This window comes from Mastigoproctus giganteus, chromosome 6 (assembly GCF_048544385.1).
Source record: "Mastigoproctus giganteus isolate SK-2022 chromosome 6, ASM4854438v1, whole genome shotgun sequence".
NCBI classification, from domain to species: Eukaryota; Metazoa; Arthropoda; class Arachnida; order Uropygi; family Thelyphonidae; genus Mastigoproctus; species Mastigoproctus giganteus.
The window spans coordinates 33,328,174-33,345,919 of NC_143580.1; the positions used below are offsets into that span (position 1 = coordinate 33,328,174).

Here is a 17,746-nt window from a genome sequence, read left to right on the forward strand (position 1 = left end):
GCCTCACTGCTCACTTTATTGTGTATCAGATTTATTTGTGTTTTGAAGCATTGGAACTATTCATGACTTGCATTAAAGGTCTCTTCATCAGCACTTCCACCATGCTTACTCTTTGTCTTCAAATAAACTTTTTTCTTTTTCTTGAATGAGCTGTAGGCTACAAGGCATTCATTCTTGTTGCTAATCTTCCAGCCACACACTTAAAAGTTTCTCCATTTCCTCAATTGCTGGACTTCTTTTCTTACTTATTATTGTCGATTTCATTGGAAAGGGTATGGAAATAATTACCACAAATTAAGGGGCTTAATTACTTCTGTTACAAAAACTTGTAATAAGAGGAATTTTTCAGTTTCAGTTCCAAACTGTTAACATCCAAAAAAGGAATGTCTGGACCAAAAAGGATGAACATAAGAATCAAAATATCATCCTGATTTCTTACTGCTATTGACAGTGTTTTCAACCCACACTATAAAATCACGATCTCCAAATATTTCTCTGTTCCTTGATGTTAGTCTGATGAGGTCTCATTCCAAATACCCTCCAGACGAAAACGTGTTCGTGAATTTGATTGAAGACTGCATCTTGACTCATAAAGTGCTTAATACCTTGTTACTCCTGGGTCCATTTGACACTATTTGCTGTAAGGTCTCTGTGATGCCTCAGGTGGAGCCATTACCAGGCCCTAATTGTAAGGCATCATCTTTTGTGGAAGTGATGCAAGATGGCCTTTAATAGATCTTCAGGAGAAAGTTTGCATGTTTTGAAACTGGTTCCATAGTTTTACAATACAGAAAATCATAATAAGCTGCTTAGTCACTTCAAGCGGGCTTTGACCTGCCTTCATTCCACCTATTGCTTTTCACCTCAAAGGCTCATCCAAATGATGTCTTTCAGATAGTAAAGTTGATACAGCTGCAGTTCTACCAAACATTACAATATCCCAGCAGCTCCCTTTGGAGTACAGTATTTACACCGCAGAACTGTATGCTATCCTGATGGCTCTAGACAATGTAAAACAGTCATTATATCCTCAAACTATTATCTACACTGATTCCTTAAGCGCTGTTTCTGCTCTTCAGTGTAAATTTCCTTCCAGTCATCCGTTACTACAACAAATTCAAATCAAGTTAGTGCAGCTTCTTGCAAACAGGCAAAAATTAATTTTCTGTTGGATACCTGGGCACTCTGGAATCATAGGAAACGAACAAGCGGATCTTGCTGCCAAGAATGCCAGTCACATAACATCAGACATGCAGATACCTTACACAGATTTAAAACGCATCATACGTAGCACTGTTAGAAAAAAATGGCTATCCATTTGGCAGGGAGGAAAAAGCAATAAGCTCTTTCAGATGAAAAACGATCACAAGCAGTGGCTATCAAGCCTAAGAGGCAATAGAAAGGAAGAAGTAGTACTTGCCAGAATGCGAATAGGACATACCCACCTAACTCACAGTTATTTACTCCACTATGCAGCAACTGTCAAACTCAACTCACAGTAAACTACTTGATCATTGAATGCCCATTATATCTGAGAGAACGACAAACAGCTTTCTCTTCACATCTATATTCCTCTAATAAACTTACCTTACAGCAGATTCTCGGAGACCGACACGATATTAATGATGTTTTTATCTTCCTCAAAATGATAAACAAATATCATCTGATCTGAATCCTTTTATTTAATATAACAATCATGTACCAAATAAGATTGTGATAGGTGCATTATGGCCTTATTAGCCCTTGCACCAATAAATCCAACAAACAACAACAACGACAAATGATGTCTTTGTACATTTTCATAATGATGACTGTCTTTATAAAAATGTTTATCATTTTGATCTGGAATAAAAATGCAAGTGATAACAAGAAATGCAGAGATTCCAAGAACAGTCTCTAATTACCTGATTATATGATCTGTGTTGTAATAGGTTGTATGTTTTCTTAAAATTTTGTTCCTGTTTTTTGTGCTTGTTTCATAGTTTTTGAGTACCAGTGTATTTGCACATCATATTTGCTAATCATGTTATTTGTCGATTTTGATTTATGGAATGCCAAGAACCATAAATGGGGTTTTTTTTTGTTAATATACTCAAACTCAAAATAACAAGTACAGGCAACCCCCGCATGACATGATACTTCTACAACACGGTTTCGCTCTAACACGATTGATAAATTGCGGCAATCCTCGCACGACACAGTTAGAGAATTTCGGTAAACCTCACATAACGGTATTTTTGTGCGGGGGAAAGGAAACCCTGCTATTACGTTGGATGTAATTTTTCAACGTTTCCACTTTTTGAATCCCTGCTGTTGACTCAATAGTCAAAAAAAAAAAAAAAATATATATATATATATATATCTTGAGCAATCCCTGTATTTTATTTTGTTAGGAAAATTCCTGTGTTACGTTCTGTGCTATTGAACTTGTACTTGTTGAACTTGTGGAAAAATCTAGATTTCAAAGTTTTATTACTATTGAATAGCACACCAGGCCATCCAAAAGATTTTTAAATCATCCAAACGTTGAAGTTATGTTCCTACCGTCACAGTTGTACTGGTTTAATACAACTTCTTTCATTCAGCTATTAGATCAAGGCATTATATCCACCTTTAAAATTCATTACATCAGAAAATCGTTACAATGGATTTCGGAAAAAATTGATTCCGAATCTATTGAGATAATGGAGGCATGGAAACATTTCTCAATTGTGGACTGTATCAGAATCATAGCTTTATCGCTCAAAGAAGTAAAACCATCAACGTTAAATGCGTGTGGAAAAATGTATGGCCAGAGTCAGTTCATTCAGGAAATATGATCGAACGGGCAGTAAATGGAATCGGTGCGATAGTAGAACTTGCTACGTCGGTAGGAGGGAAAGATTTTGATTGACTACTGAAGCCCTCGTGGGTAGCAAATAGAATCACCGTCCTCACCACACTGGGTGGAAAAGACCTGAGTTTGAAACCTGTCGATGACGGGAGGAATTTTTATGGGTCTTTTTCACAGCGTTAGTCGTGCTCAGGCAAAGGTAGTATAGTTTTTTCTCCCGGAAACTCAGGTTTTTCGTCCAGGAAAACAAAATCGACCTCAGGACACACGCAATTTATAGACAATATACACAGAGTAACATGGCCTTAGTTGCTGATGCTCCTAAAAAAATAAAAAAAAGATATGATTACTGAAGACGTTCAAGAATTACTGGGTAGAAAAAGAAGCCGGCATAGCGGATTTGGTGCAAATGGCATCGGAGGTAAAATCAAATCAATTCAGATGATGATATCACAGATGAAAATTCTAAACTTCCAAATTTTACACTAAAAAGCATACTGGAAGGCATAAAGTTAGCCTAGCAATTAGAATCTTATTTTTTGAATGCATATTCTTGAATGAAATGAACCCAAAGTTCAAAAGGGAGCTCCAGAAGTACTTTGTTCCATACGATGAAATTCACAAAGATTTATCAAGCAAAAGTAAACAAACCCAGATTACTGAATTTTTGAAGAGAGCAGAAGATAAATGAAATCTAGAATGGTGTATTTTTGTTAGCTTTTGGAAAGTAACCCCCTTTTTTGTACTTTTCTTAGTCCCGTATAACATGATTTCAACAATATGACATTTTACAGGAACCTAATAACTGTGTTATACGAGGGTTACCTGTACTCAAACCATAAATGGTTTGAGTACAGGTAACACTCGTATTGTTATTTTTCAACAGGTAACCCTCGTATTGTTATTTTTCAACAGGTAACCCTTGTGTTGTTATTTTTCAACAGCTACAAAGCAAAAATTGAATTTTTATTTTCACAAATTTTAAATTTATTTTATTTTTATTTTCTAGATTATACCCATCTTCTGTTTCCTTACTTCGCTGTGTCGATTTTTACCTGTCATATGCACTGTCTTCAAGTTACGATGCTCTCCTTTCTGAATACCTGTGCAAAGAATTCTTCTCTATTATTTTTCATAATCTTGCTTCTCCATTTCATCTGGTAAGTGGTAAAATGAATATAATTGTAATATCTTGTATTACAGAATATCTTTGATTGTAAGATGGCACATTAATGTGATACTCAATCAAAAAAAATTTGAAAATCCCTCATTTTCACATAATTGTGCTTCCGTATGCTCACAAAAATGTATGGCCCTATGGTTAAGTGGATTCAGTAGTCTACATGTGTCAGAATATATGAATTCAGATTCTGCTGATGAAATTGCAAGCTTATTGAGTTAAATGCATGCAAAGTGATGGTCATTCAGAAATCAATCAACTATTGTAAAAGTGCACGTATAGCAGTATGGAAACTGTTAATATTAATGAGCCATACAATCTGAATGCATAGTGATGGTTAGGAATAAGGGAGATCATGTGATGATATACTATTACATAAAAATAAAATAATTAAAGATATTACACATGCGGTTTACTTAGAAGTTGATGACATTTATTAAAAAAGTAACAGTTTTAAAAACTGGCATTATTTTTATAAAAAAATCATAAAATTATGTTTATGAAATTGATGAATAAGGAACTGGGTGGTTTAATTGAGCAAAAAAAAAGATATCATGGGATAGGGCAGCAGTTCCCAACCTTTTTTGACTTGTGAACTGCTTTCAATGTAATATTTTTTATCGTACACCCCTTTCAACATAATATTTTTAATGTGAACCACTAAGCCTATAATCTCTGAAATTGTATAATATTTCTGAATTTTTATTATAAAATATTTCCAGTACTACGTTTTTATAAGCGACATTGCATAATAATAAAAATTATTATTAATTATTATTTATACTTTGTAAAGCAGTTATTAATCAGTCCAAACTATTTTACAACAGGCTAAGAGTAGAAATCTTGCTTTTTGTCCAAATGGTAGCTGAGCATTCTGGTCTCTTGCCAAAGATATTGGCTGCAATTTTTGCCCATCTCTGTTCCCATCTCTGGCAAAACCAGATGGTTCTGTTCCACATCTGCCAAAGATAAAGCTGACCAACTAGCATACTATTTTTCTTCCAACTCACGTATTGATGATCTTGGTAAATCACCTCAAATCATTCCCAATACACTCCATTCAGTGCCTCCTTTAGTCTTCCGTCAAAAGGATGTCAGAAGGATTTTGATGAATCCGATGCTAAGAAAGCTCTAGGGCCTGATGGTATTTCTCCACTTGTTCTCAAAACCTGTGCCGTTGAACTTATTCCTGTTTTGTGTCGTCTTTTTTCACTTTCTTAGTCAAAAGGTGCTCGTATTCAGCGAGTATCTAAAATTATTATATTGGAAGGCTCATATTGGAAATTTGCTCATATCTAGCCGGTTCCTAAAAAGGATGACAAATCCCTTCCATCCAATTATCGTCCCATTGCAATTACTTCTACTCTTTCCAAAGTAATGGAAAACCAATTAACCACCAACTCTTAAATTATCTGGAAATCTTTCATTTGATCAAGGATCGCCAGTATGGATTCCGTCAGTGTCTTTCTACTGATGATATTCTAGCTTATGTTACCCATCTGTCGACAAATTCAATGGAAAAGTTTGGTGAAACTCAAGCCATTGCTCTTGACATTTCACAGGCTTTTGATCATGTTTAGCATAAAGGCCTTCTAAATAAGCTTCCATCCTATGGTTTGCCAACTGTTCTTTGTAACTGGGAATTCAGTTTTCTCTCTGACTGCTCAATGTGGGTAATGGTAGATGGCTCTCTCTCTCTTCTAACTTCTCCACTAATGCTGGGGTTCAGTTTTTTTCTCCCACTCTTTTCCTCTTGTATATTAATGACCTTCCATTGACCGGAAATCCTATTGTTTGTTTGTTCGGGAATTTATTAGGCACATCGGCATCTGTGGCCATAGTGCGCCACCGGAAATCCTATCCATAGTTTTGCTGATGATAGCACATTGCATTCCACCTTCCAGTTTGAGAAACTTTGCACTTCTCAAACAGCTTCAACTACTCGAGTATCCACTGCCAATTTCTTAAATGCTGATCTCCAAGTAATTCTCCAGTGTGACACAGATAACTTAATTTCAATCCTTCTAAAAGTCCTGTCTTATATCTCACAAAAAGAATTCTTCTGCTCCTGTGCTTATCTTCGATGATGCTCCAATTTCTAGGCAAGATCTTGGGGATTACCCTGACTTCTAATCTCTCTTAGCATAAAGCACATTACAAATATTGCTTCCTTGCATCTAATAAACTGGGTTTTCTCTTTTGCTCTTGGCATTACTTTTCTTCCAAACAGTTGTTGACTCTATAGAAATCGCAAATGCGCCCTCCCATGGAATATTGTTCCCACATCTGGGGCTGTGCCCCCAAAACCTCTCTCAGGCTTCTAAATTCCATTCAAAAGAGGGCAGTTAGGTTAATTAAAATCTCATCTCTAACAGAGTCTCTCCACTCTCTGTCTCAGAGACTTTGTTTCTATTGCATGCCTTTTTCTATAGATGCTTGCATGGGCACTGTTCTTCTGAATTGGCTTCTATAATTCCCACTCTCTCTTTCAAAGCAGTCCGAACACGTGCTGCAACCAGTCAACATCCTTTTACTGTCCAAGTTCAAGCTCACAGAACCAACTTTTCTTCTTCCTTGTTTATTCATTCAACTTCTGTTTTCTGGAACAGCCTTCTTTCATAAATATTTCCTGAAAATTACGATCTAAAGAAGTTTGAGTCTAATGTCAACAAGCATCTTCTTTCACCTTTTGAACTTTCAACCCACGCATGGTACTAAGTACTATAGGTTCTAAAAAAAAAAAAGAAAAAAGTACCTATACATAATTATTCTTGAGAATGAAAAAAAATTTAGTATGGAAAACGTATTTATTTAACATGATATACGGCAAGATAGTAAATTAATTATAAGGAATTGTGTAAGATGTGGTTAAAAAATTTAATTTTATTTTACTTTATTGTTTATTATTAGTTATATTTTGTTGTTTACAATAATATACCTATGTAAATCTAAGCGGACACCATTGTAGAATTTTTAGTGGTTTGCAAACCCCTGGGGGTTTGGAACCAACAGTTGGGAACTGCTGTTATAGAGGAACAAAAAACACCGACATATATAATAGTTATTTTTTAGTACCACAAATGGATACGATGGCAAGGGCTAAGTGTGAATAATCACTGTCTAAAAGAACAAAGAAAAAAAGTTTTACAAATATATAAATACAAGGTAAAAAAGCAAATAAGATTGGTCCTTTGTACAATAGTTGTGGGAAAACCAGTGATAACCTGGCTGATGAATATGTACTTCTCATTGATCTTTACAGATGAAAGTTCCTTCGATGAGAAAAAATTGTCCTGAAAAATTATAGAAATTACAGAAAGGCGCCTTTCTTTTGCTAGAAAAACTTGGAGCCTTAAGCTAGTAAGGCCTCTTGGAGTAGATTGCATATACTTTAATGGAAGTGACAAGAGAATGCATTAAACCATTAAGGTAAATTATGAAGGTTTCATTAGATTTGGGTGATTCCCTTAAATTGAAGTGCCAATGTATTTGTTAATCTACAAAGGTTGTTCTAAGAATGAATTGTATAAATATAGACCAATAATTCTAATTTAGGAGTGAAAATCATGGCAGTAGTGATTAAGTATATAGTGCCGTGTCATCTAGATAGAAATGGTTTTCTTAACACAGTTGTGTAAAGGGAAAATCTTGTTTAATTAACGTGATAAATTATTATGTCAGTGTCACACATGAGTTGAATGCAGGAAGTAACTTTGGTGCTTATTTGGATATTAGCAACGCATTTGACAAGATCTTTATATTGATTATGGAATGGCTCAAGGGTTTTAATTAATGGTTACTGCAGAATGGACTAGGTTTAGAAGTGGAGTCGCTCAGCAATTTTTGCTTTGACTGCTCTTGGTTTTCTTAAATTTCCTGGACGAAGGTATGCAGAACATGGTGTTAAAATTTGCATATGTGAAAATTGAGAAAATGGTAATGAGAATGGTAGTGAGTGTGGGTAGCTGGGATTGTGGGTGATTAATGAGAGTGGTTGTGAGACTGCACTTGAAGTGCTGTATCGAAGTATGGAGACCACACCTAAAAAATAAAATTAAGGGTTTTGAAAAGGTTCAGAGACAACCAGTGCACCTGGTGAGTCTAGGGGGTGTCTATATGAGGAGAAACATTGAATCTTGGATCTTGGTAAAAAAAAAACATTTCATAGTAATAATTTCCCCTCGTGCCACATTGCTCCAGTTTATACAGTAATCATTCACATGGAGCAGAATTAATACAAATAACGCTATACGTCACATTTATTAACAATATTTTCAGTTCTGTGTGGAATAGAGTATTAATCTTTACTACAACTAAGCAACAAATTAAAAAAGTATAAACTCTCCTTAGATTAATCAAGAAGAATTTCCATAAATATGTATATTTGAATGCCTTTGTATTTTGTGATTATTGTGATCATCCCAAACTAAGAACCAGATATAGTCACTCATCATAACTTTATCCCACCTTTCTTGCTACCCCTTCTCCATTGACTGTGTCTTACTTGTACATTCACATCACCCAGATTTGGTCTGAAAAACTCTAGATGAGAGTACGAGTAATGGAGCTTAATTGTCATTCTGCAATTTTCAATCAACTTGTGTACTAGTTCTTTGTAATTTTCACTTTTATTGTGATTGGTTGACGAATATAATACGCTTTAAATGTTGAAATTATCCCTTGATCAAGGGGTTGAATAAGTGACATATTAGGCGGCAAATAAATTATTTTAATATTCAGATAGGTTACATTTTTTGAGTGCCCTGTCGTCTTATCTAAAATTAGTAAAATTTTAAGGGCGATATTCTTTTTCTTTGTGTATTTTTCTATATCAGGCACAAAACAGTTAAAAAACCAATTTTCAAATATTCTAGCTGTAAGCCATGCCATTTTTTGTTGGCTCTCCAATAAATAGGGAGGGTGGACTTGTCAATCGCTTTCATAGCACGAGGATTTAAAGATCGGTTAATTAACATTGATTTTGTCATGTAATTTTGGCATTTTTTTCCAGTTTAACCCAAATTCGTCAGCATTGAATACCTGGTCTGCACTATATCCACCTTCTTTAATGATTTTTAAAAGTTCTTCTCGGAATTTTCGGGCAGCATCTACATCTGCTGATGATGATTCTCCTGGGAGCTCGTCTGCTCTATCATCCTCTGAATTGATTTGATTTTATCTTCAATGCCATTTCCACCAAATCCGCTTTGCCAGCCTCTTTTTTTACCAGTAATTCTTGAACATCTTCAGTAATCATCTTTTTTATATTTTTTTAGGAGCATAGATGACTAAGGCCATGTTACTCTGTGTATATTGTCTATAAATTGCGTGTGTCCTGAGGTCGATTTTCTGTTTTGCTGGACGAACAACCAGAGATCCCAGGAGAGAAAACCATGCTATGCTATCCTCACCTGAGCCCGACTAACTAAGCCACATTGTGAAAAAGACCTATAAAAATTCCTCCCTTCATCGACGGGATTTGAACGCTGGTCTTTTCCAACCAGTGTGGGGAGGAGGGCGATTCTATCAACTGTGCTACCCACAGATTCAGTAGTCATATCCTCAAAACCTTCCCCTCCTACCGACGTAGCAAATTCTGCTATCGCACCGGTTCCGTTTTCTGCCCTTTCTATCATATTTCCTGAATGAACTGACTCTGGCCATACATTTTTCCACACACATTTAACGTTGATGGTTTTACTTTTTTGAGCGATAAAGCTATGATTCTGATACAGTCCACAATTGAGAAATGTTTCCATGCCTCCATTACCTCAATAGATTCGGAATTAATTTTTTACAAAATCCATTGTAACGATTTTCTGAAGTAATCAGTTCTAATGGCTGAATGAAAGAAGTTGTATTAACCTAGTACAACTGTGATGGTAGAAACATAACTTCAGCGCCTCCGTAGCCAGGTGGGCAGGAGCAGCAGTGCGTAGCACAGGCTTCTTGATTAGACCGGGGTTCGAGCCCGTCACCACCAAATACGGAGAATGCGGAAAGGTCAAGGGAATGACCACCGCATATTATAACTTATGGCCTTAGTTGCTAATGCTCCTAAAAACCAAAAACAAACAAACAAACAAACAAACAAACATAACTTCAACATTTGACTTAAATCTTTTGGATGGCCTGGTGTGCTATTCAATAGTAATAGAACTTTGAAATCTAGATTTTTCCACAAATTCACCAAGTACAAGTTTCATAGCACAGAACGTAACACGATAATTTCCCAACAAAATAAAATACAGGGATTTCTCAATAATTTTTTTTTAACTAGCGAGTCAGCAGCGGGGATCCAAAAAGAGTGGAAATGTTAAAAAATTACATCCAACGTAATAGCAGAGTTTTACCCTGTTATGCGAGGTTTACAGTTATATAAGTACCGTGTTGTGTGAAGATTGCCGCAATTTATCAATCGTGTTATAGCAAAACTGTGTTGTAGAAGTTCCGTGTTATATGGGGGTTGCCTGTATATATTACAGGCAACCCCCATATAACATTATACAAATACTACAGGCTTTTATATATCATAGTATTGGTATTCACTTATGTAATACATATGATATGTCAAAGAAACAAAACCTTCAATTACTGCTAAAATATTCACATCAGAGAAAAAGAGATAAGACTGTTGGATTTATCATATAAAATAAATATAAGCAAACAGTTAAATATAAATGTAAACTTTTGTTTGTTTGTTATTTGGTTTTTCGGAGCATTAGCAACTAAGGCCATATTGCTCCGGGATATGCGGTGGTCATTCCCTGACCTTTCCGCATCCTCCGTATTTGGTGGTGACGGGCTCGAACCCCGGTCTAATCAAGAAGCATGTGCTATGCACTGCTGCTCCTTCCCACCTGGCTACGGAGGCGCCGTGTAAACTTTTAAACTGATCTTCACAAACTTCATTTCTTTATCAATTTCCAGTACCATTTTATATTCTTATGCAATGTTTCACTAAATTCTGGTCCATTTTGATTTGCTGTAACAGTATTTATATGCATGATATTTATAAGAGTGGGCAGGATATTTGTCCGATATGTATATTCATTTAATTCTTGTGGGGTGGAGTGTAAATTAATTATATTATACAACACAGTTTTGTGCATGTTATATCATCCTTTTAATGCTTCAGTCTAGTTTACTTGTGATGTTGTTGTTTCACTTATGAAATTTATAGAACTTAAACCAAACCTAATGTCAAAGATATTTAATCATTATAAACTAGGAATTACCTTTCCAATAATTGAAAACTGCAACTGTTGAAATGCAACTAATTTATGCCACTTGTAACTGCATTTTTTTTTGTTGAAATTTAACTCATTCATATCTCTTATAACTGGATTGTATTTTTAACTTATGATAATATTATAAGTGGTGTCAGCCTATAATTATGTATTCCTCTCCCATCATCTTGTTCTTTAAAGATTTTTTTATTTATATTACCAAGGAAAATATTCCCTTGGTATAGTTACTAAAGATATTTGAACTTATCTCAGGTTTATTGATCAAAACATTTTCTTTTTTACTATTAAAATGAATACTCACAGTTTGTTTTCACTTATTGCCATTAATCTGAATTTCAAGGATTTGTATAATTATTTTTCCCAATTCAGGTTCGATTGCTAACACTGAGAATTTTAAATTCCTTTCCTTTACCTCTACCACCAATTGAAGATGAAGTAAGTGTTCTTAAATTTCAAATTTATAACTCCAAATAAGCTATCAGTGTGTATAATTTATAATATATAACATACAAAACCCGGATAAGTTTTCCAAGGGAGTGGAGGTTTAGAATTTCTTTTGGGGGAAAACTTCTTAGAAGGGAAAATGACCTAATGGTATGAAATATTATTAACTACACAAATAAAAATGAAAATATGTACATACATAAGTTAAAGATCATTTTTAAGTACTATTTCAGAATTTATAAATATTTTATAAATTCTGAAATAGTACTATGAATGCCCGTGGGAAACATTTTTAAACTGATTATTTGTAATTACTTAACAATCTGTTCATCAAACTCATTACCAAGATGGAAGAACAGGCTCCTTTGGAGTTTCAGCATACCTCAAAAGGTCACAATAAGACAGAGCAACAATCCACTAAGTAATTCAGAACTGTTCACAACCATCAGAACTTAACATTTAATGTGGTTGATGTATCCAATTATGGATATTGGTGAAAATAATTGCAATATGTCACTTCCATTATATCAAAATGTTTATATTAAAAAGGTTTGAGTACTGAAAGCCTGTGACTACGGAAATTCACTAATCAAACAAGTTAGTGCATTCGTAGTAAATCTCCAAAGTTGGTAAAATGGCATCATTTTTGTTATATCTCATATTGTGAATGCCTTCACAACGAGTTTCCCTGATACTGAACTACCTTTGACAGTGGATTATTGAATAGACAATACTTCACAAGTGGATTCCTGGCAGCAGATACCACCACCCCTGGGTGGTGGTATCTGCCGAGAATAAGTAATATTAGTCTTCTTTATTGGAAGTAGTGCACTATCAGGGCAACTCGTTATGAAGGCATTTACATATGAGATGTAAAAAATGATGCATTGCACCTACTTTGGTGATTTACTAGGAACTAAAATGATGCTGTGCACTAACTTGTTCGATTACCAAAATTTTTATATTGCTTTATATTTTTTTAATATAAAAATAAAGAATTTCTATATTTAAAAAACATATTAAGTCGGAAAATGTCATTATAATAAATAATACACCTTGTATTCTTTATCATGTACTTTTTATGCGGGAAAGCTTTTTACCTACCCGGGAAACTTCTTTTGCTGGAAAACAATACATTACAATATATAGAATTGAAATTGGGAACTAAGAAACCAAACTTATGTGGGAATTTCTTATCTGGGTTCTACTGTAATTAAATAATTTTCATTTGTCTTAATTATTATATGTAGTGCTTTTGTAATCTGCAGAGTTTGCATGTCGGTTTCCATCTACCAATTCATTTGGAAATAATTTCTTTATATATAGATTATTATAAGATTCTCTAACGGGTAAGAGACTCCCGTGTCTCCTAAACTAGGCTTCTGGAGAAAGTTAGTTAGGTCCAGACCCCCCTGTGTCCACTCACTAGCTTCTGGTGATGTAACCTGTTACTAGGGAACCTATATGGCTACTGAAAAAAAAAAAAAATATATATATATATTAAAAATGGGTTGCCAGTATGGGGCTGAGACACCCAAATTGGATAAATTATAGGTTAAAATTCTATCAACATGGGAGGACAAGTGTTTCTAGAAAAGGACCTATTGGCTTGATTGTAATTAGAGAGCTGTGGTATATTAAACCAGAGTTAGCAAGAGAAGAGAAATAGCTGGAGTGGACTCATGCCCAACTTCTGAGATAAAATATGGCATTTCTATGATCAGGGATGAGAAACTATGTTTGCAGTTCTCAACAGAGTTTATTTGGTAAGATAGATGGGAGAGAACAGAAAAACAAAGAAGCCTATTGTAGTGTTTCCATGAATAGAGTATATAAAACCTAGAACTAGGCCTTGGATTAGCCTTAGTTTTGCAGGAATGTTTGGTCCTTTTAAGAGCAGTTAAATAAATTGGGCCTTAAGCAAACATTTATATGCTTGTACAGAGAAAAAGAGGATTATATACATGTGTTAGTGAGGACATTATATGCGAGGACATTATGTGAGAGTTGGATTCTTATAAATCTGAACTAAGTGTAATACTTCTTGATTCAGAGAATTTTTATGAGTTCTGTCACAACTTTTATAAGTTTTTTCTTAGAGCATAGAGTTAGAAGTATTGTTGATTGCGACCTTATGAAACAATGGTGAGACCACACTTGAAATATTGTGTCTTGGTCTGCAGGCTGCATCTAAAGGAAGTTCCCATAGATTTTTAGAGAAGGTGCAAAGAAGAAGAAGAAGAGCTGTGCTTTCATTGGACTGTTCGTTTCATCTGGGACACAATGGCACAGTGAGATCAGATAATAAATACTCTGCTTTCCAAGGAGTCCATTCCTAACTCAGTTTTTGTAAATATGTTAACTAACTGGTTTTAGTTTTACTTGTGTTGTGAATATATTCTGTAAATATTTTCCTTAATATGGTGTTCTGTAATGTTTTCTTTTTTATGTTTATTTTTTGTTTGTTTGTATACTCTTGTTTACTGTTAAAGAAAAGAGAAGAGATTATCTTGGAAGCAAATGCCTCTCAAAGCATTTCTGAAGTCGATGACTCCTTGTGCAACAAACCAATAATGAGTGTCAACACAACAATGGGTGATCAACAAGTGTGCATTTAGTCGATGATGAAGAATAAACATTCTTTAACATTTTTAAGTCATAAATAATTTCTTTAAATTATAATTTGCTTGATTTTCCAGCCAATGTTTTAATTTCTTTGGATAAATCAATCATTGTTTAAACATAAACTAATTAGCTAACTAATTTCATTGTTGAGAACGTAACCCCTGTTTTTAACATTATGTCTATGAGAAATTAAATTCCCGCTTTATGAGCACGCGCTAGGACCGAATTAACTCGTAAAGTCGGGAACTACCTGTATACATATACAAAATATGTGCAAAAACAAAAGGTAAGTGAATGATGAAAGGTTTGTTCCATTTCATTTACCTTTTTTCTGGACGACCTTGCCAAACACTATATGGTAGAGTATAGGGGTTTTTTTCAAATTTTGGTCAAATGTGTGTGTTGCTACTATATTTCATTTTATTTTATTTTATTTTTTTACCAATCTATCAAAAAATACACATTTCTTGATATTTATTATATGGACACTGTCAGTACAACCAGGTCATTTCAGTACAAATTCTCAAATCCAGCAAATATTCAGCTCAGTTTATAGATTTCTCAAATGTGTTAACAATTTGATATCTATGGATTTGGCATAGCATCAAGACATTCTTGTTTCTATTATTTGGGAAGACTGATGATATCTGCATCTAAATTTATAACTGATTGAGAGAGCCACATCAGTGTGTGTAATTATCCTATGGTGGATTTGATCTATAAGCAGACTTCAAAAATGTGATAAACTAATTTATTAACTCAGCTATGAAGATAATTAACCTTTTTAATCTTTATATGTGAAAATTTTATTATGCACCTGATATCCATGTTTTTATGTGTAGAGCAAAATGTTGTTTAACTGATAGATCAGTTAAAAATTTACTTTGAAAAGTTTATATCATCAATCTTCATTAATTGTTATTTTGTTTGTTTATTTGCTATATAAGCTTGCTTTCTTGCATCATGTGCCCTTGCTAATGCTAAATAATAAAAAATATTAGTTTGTTGGTCGTAGTATACATAAGTTTACTTTAACAGTTAAAGTAAAATGATGTGTTTAGATCACATTAAATTTGAAAGTGTCTGCAATTCTGCCCAGACACGATAGGATGGGGAGAGAGCCTTGTCAATCAATTTGGCCCTGGAGGGAATGTGCAAGGCTCAAAGGGTAGAATTTTTTTCGGCCTGGTCTGTGCTTGTTAACAGGATAGACTGCTTCTACAGGGATGGGATATGCTTAAATAGAAACGGTGCAAGAATATTTGCTGATGCTATAGAGGCAATGTTAGGTGGGTTGGAAAACTGCTAGCTTGGGGGGGGGGATCCACGGACGGAAAGGTTAAAAGTAGTCGCAGGCAGAGGTGAAGGTGATTCTTGCACTACTTCTATTAGAATAAGCAGCGGCCTGGAGCGAGGGGTGTTGGGGTTTCAGGAACTGATGGCAGTCGTCGTGAAACAGGGGCGTATATGAGATGTGTTAGGGTAACTAATAATAGGTGCATGTATATCAATGCTAGAAGTATAGTAAATAAATTTGATGAATTTGAAGTGTTGATCAAGACATTAGAGGCTGATATTGTTGGGATATCAGAAACGTGCTGCCACACAGATATTAGGAATGCAGAATTGGAATTTGGGGAGTACATTGTGTACAGAAAGGATAGACAAGATAGAAAGGGAGGAGGTGTTATGCTGTTAATTAAGAAAAACATAAAATCAAAAGAAGTGCATCCAGTTGATATAGATGAACAGTGCACTCTTGAGTCAATTTGGTGTGACATAAGAACTGCGAAAGCAAAAATAAGAGTAGGAGTGTGTTATAGGCCTAAATGACTCAAATGAGTACAGTGAACAATTGTACAGAGAAATAGTGGGCTAGTAAATCAAATGTCTTATAATGGTGGATTTTAACTTCCCAAATATTGACTGGAACTTGTGGGTTGATCACTCGCACACTAGTAAGACTTTTGTGGATTTATTGGATGATTGTTTTCTGCAGCAGCATGTTTGAAAGGCAACCAGAGAGGGTAATACTTTTGATCAGAGGTGTTCAGAGGTGATTATTCATGTATTAAGAATTTGCAGATAAAGGAATCACGGTGGCAGTGATCACAGGGTACTGATGTGGGATTTACTTGAAGATATAATTACCATCAGGGGTAAAGGAAAGGGGTTTTGCTTCCGTAAAGGTGACTACAGTGGTCTTAGACAGTTTAGACAGTTTTTAAATTCTGTACAGTGGGATGAACTGATGATGTTACCAACAGCAAATTCTATGTGGGAAGCATTCAAGGAATTAATCATTGAAGCTACTAAAAGTTTCATACCTATTATGAAATATTGTTCACGGTTTAGGCCTAAATGCATTTGTATATTTATCAATGATATTGATGAAGGTATATCAGACTTAGTGTCAAAGTTTGTAGATGATACAAAGGTTGGCAGCGCGTTATTGCAACAGGATCTAGAAAATTTGGGGAGATGGGCTGAGAAGTGGCAACTGAAGTTTAACATGACATATGCAAAGTACTGCATATGGGTAGAAGTAACCCCAGAGAAACATACCAACTGTGTGGTACTACACTTAAGGTGGTAGAAAATGAAAAAGACCCGGGAATAATTGTGCAGACAGGCTGCCAGGGCAGGTCATGGGTTGTTGTCAATGATATACAGGAATTTTGCTAGCATGGAAGAGGAGGTGATTGTACCTCCGTATAAGGCAATGGTCAGGCCACGCCTTGAGTACCGCATGCAGGTCTGGAGGCCTCATTTAAGGAAGGATGTAGATTTGCTTGAGTGTGTACAGAGAAGGGCAACAAGATTGGTGAGGGGAATGAAGGGATCCTCTTACCAGGAGAACTTAAGTGCTGCAAATTGCAGCAGCTGGAAACTAGGCACCTGCGAGGTGATCTGATTGAGGTAAATAAGGCCTTGAATGGGTTGAGCACACTGAATTCTGATGGGATTCTTCCACTTCTTCAGATTACGAACCTAAGGGGGCATAAATTGAAATTGTAAATCAAATTTTTGATGTTTCAGAAAATGACTGCATATTCAGCAACTTTTAAATCAGTAATCATTATCTTTGAGAGATCTGAATGAGCTACTATGAAAATGATTGCCAAAGTTGATGTGAACTTTGTTAACAGAAGTATTGTGACACTCAGAAAAATGCAATAGTGATTTATGAATCATTTAATACATTGCCTGGCCTTCTTTGTCTTGTAATACAATACATTCTCTCTCTAGAATCTTTCCGTTAATTAAGAATGTGTGAAAGGAAATGTTTCTTCATTCTTCCAATGAACAGTTTTTTAAGGGTAAGTGATATTGGCCTTTAGAATAAGCATTGGAAAGTGTGAAATTGAATGAATGAAATGTCTTTCCATTTCATTCAGTAATGGCTCTGTTGAG

The 17,746-nt window shown here is 35.0% G+C and overlaps 1 protein-coding gene across 1 annotated transcript in view; it reads left to right on the forward strand.

Annotated features, from left to right (window-relative positions):
* Window positions 1-17,746, forward strand: part of LOC150084144 (small subunit processome component 20 homolog) — a 229,120-nt gene that overhangs the window by 109,664 nt on the left and 101,710 nt on the right. Inside the window, exons 13-14 of the mRNA XM_090376132.1 lie at window positions 3,843-3,993; window positions 11,633-11,698. Of these exons, the coding sequence (XP_090232258.1) occupies window positions 3,843-3,993; window positions 11,633-11,698 (217 nt within the window). The remainder of the gene's footprint in view (window positions 1-3,842; window positions 3,994-11,632; window positions 11,699-17,746) is intronic.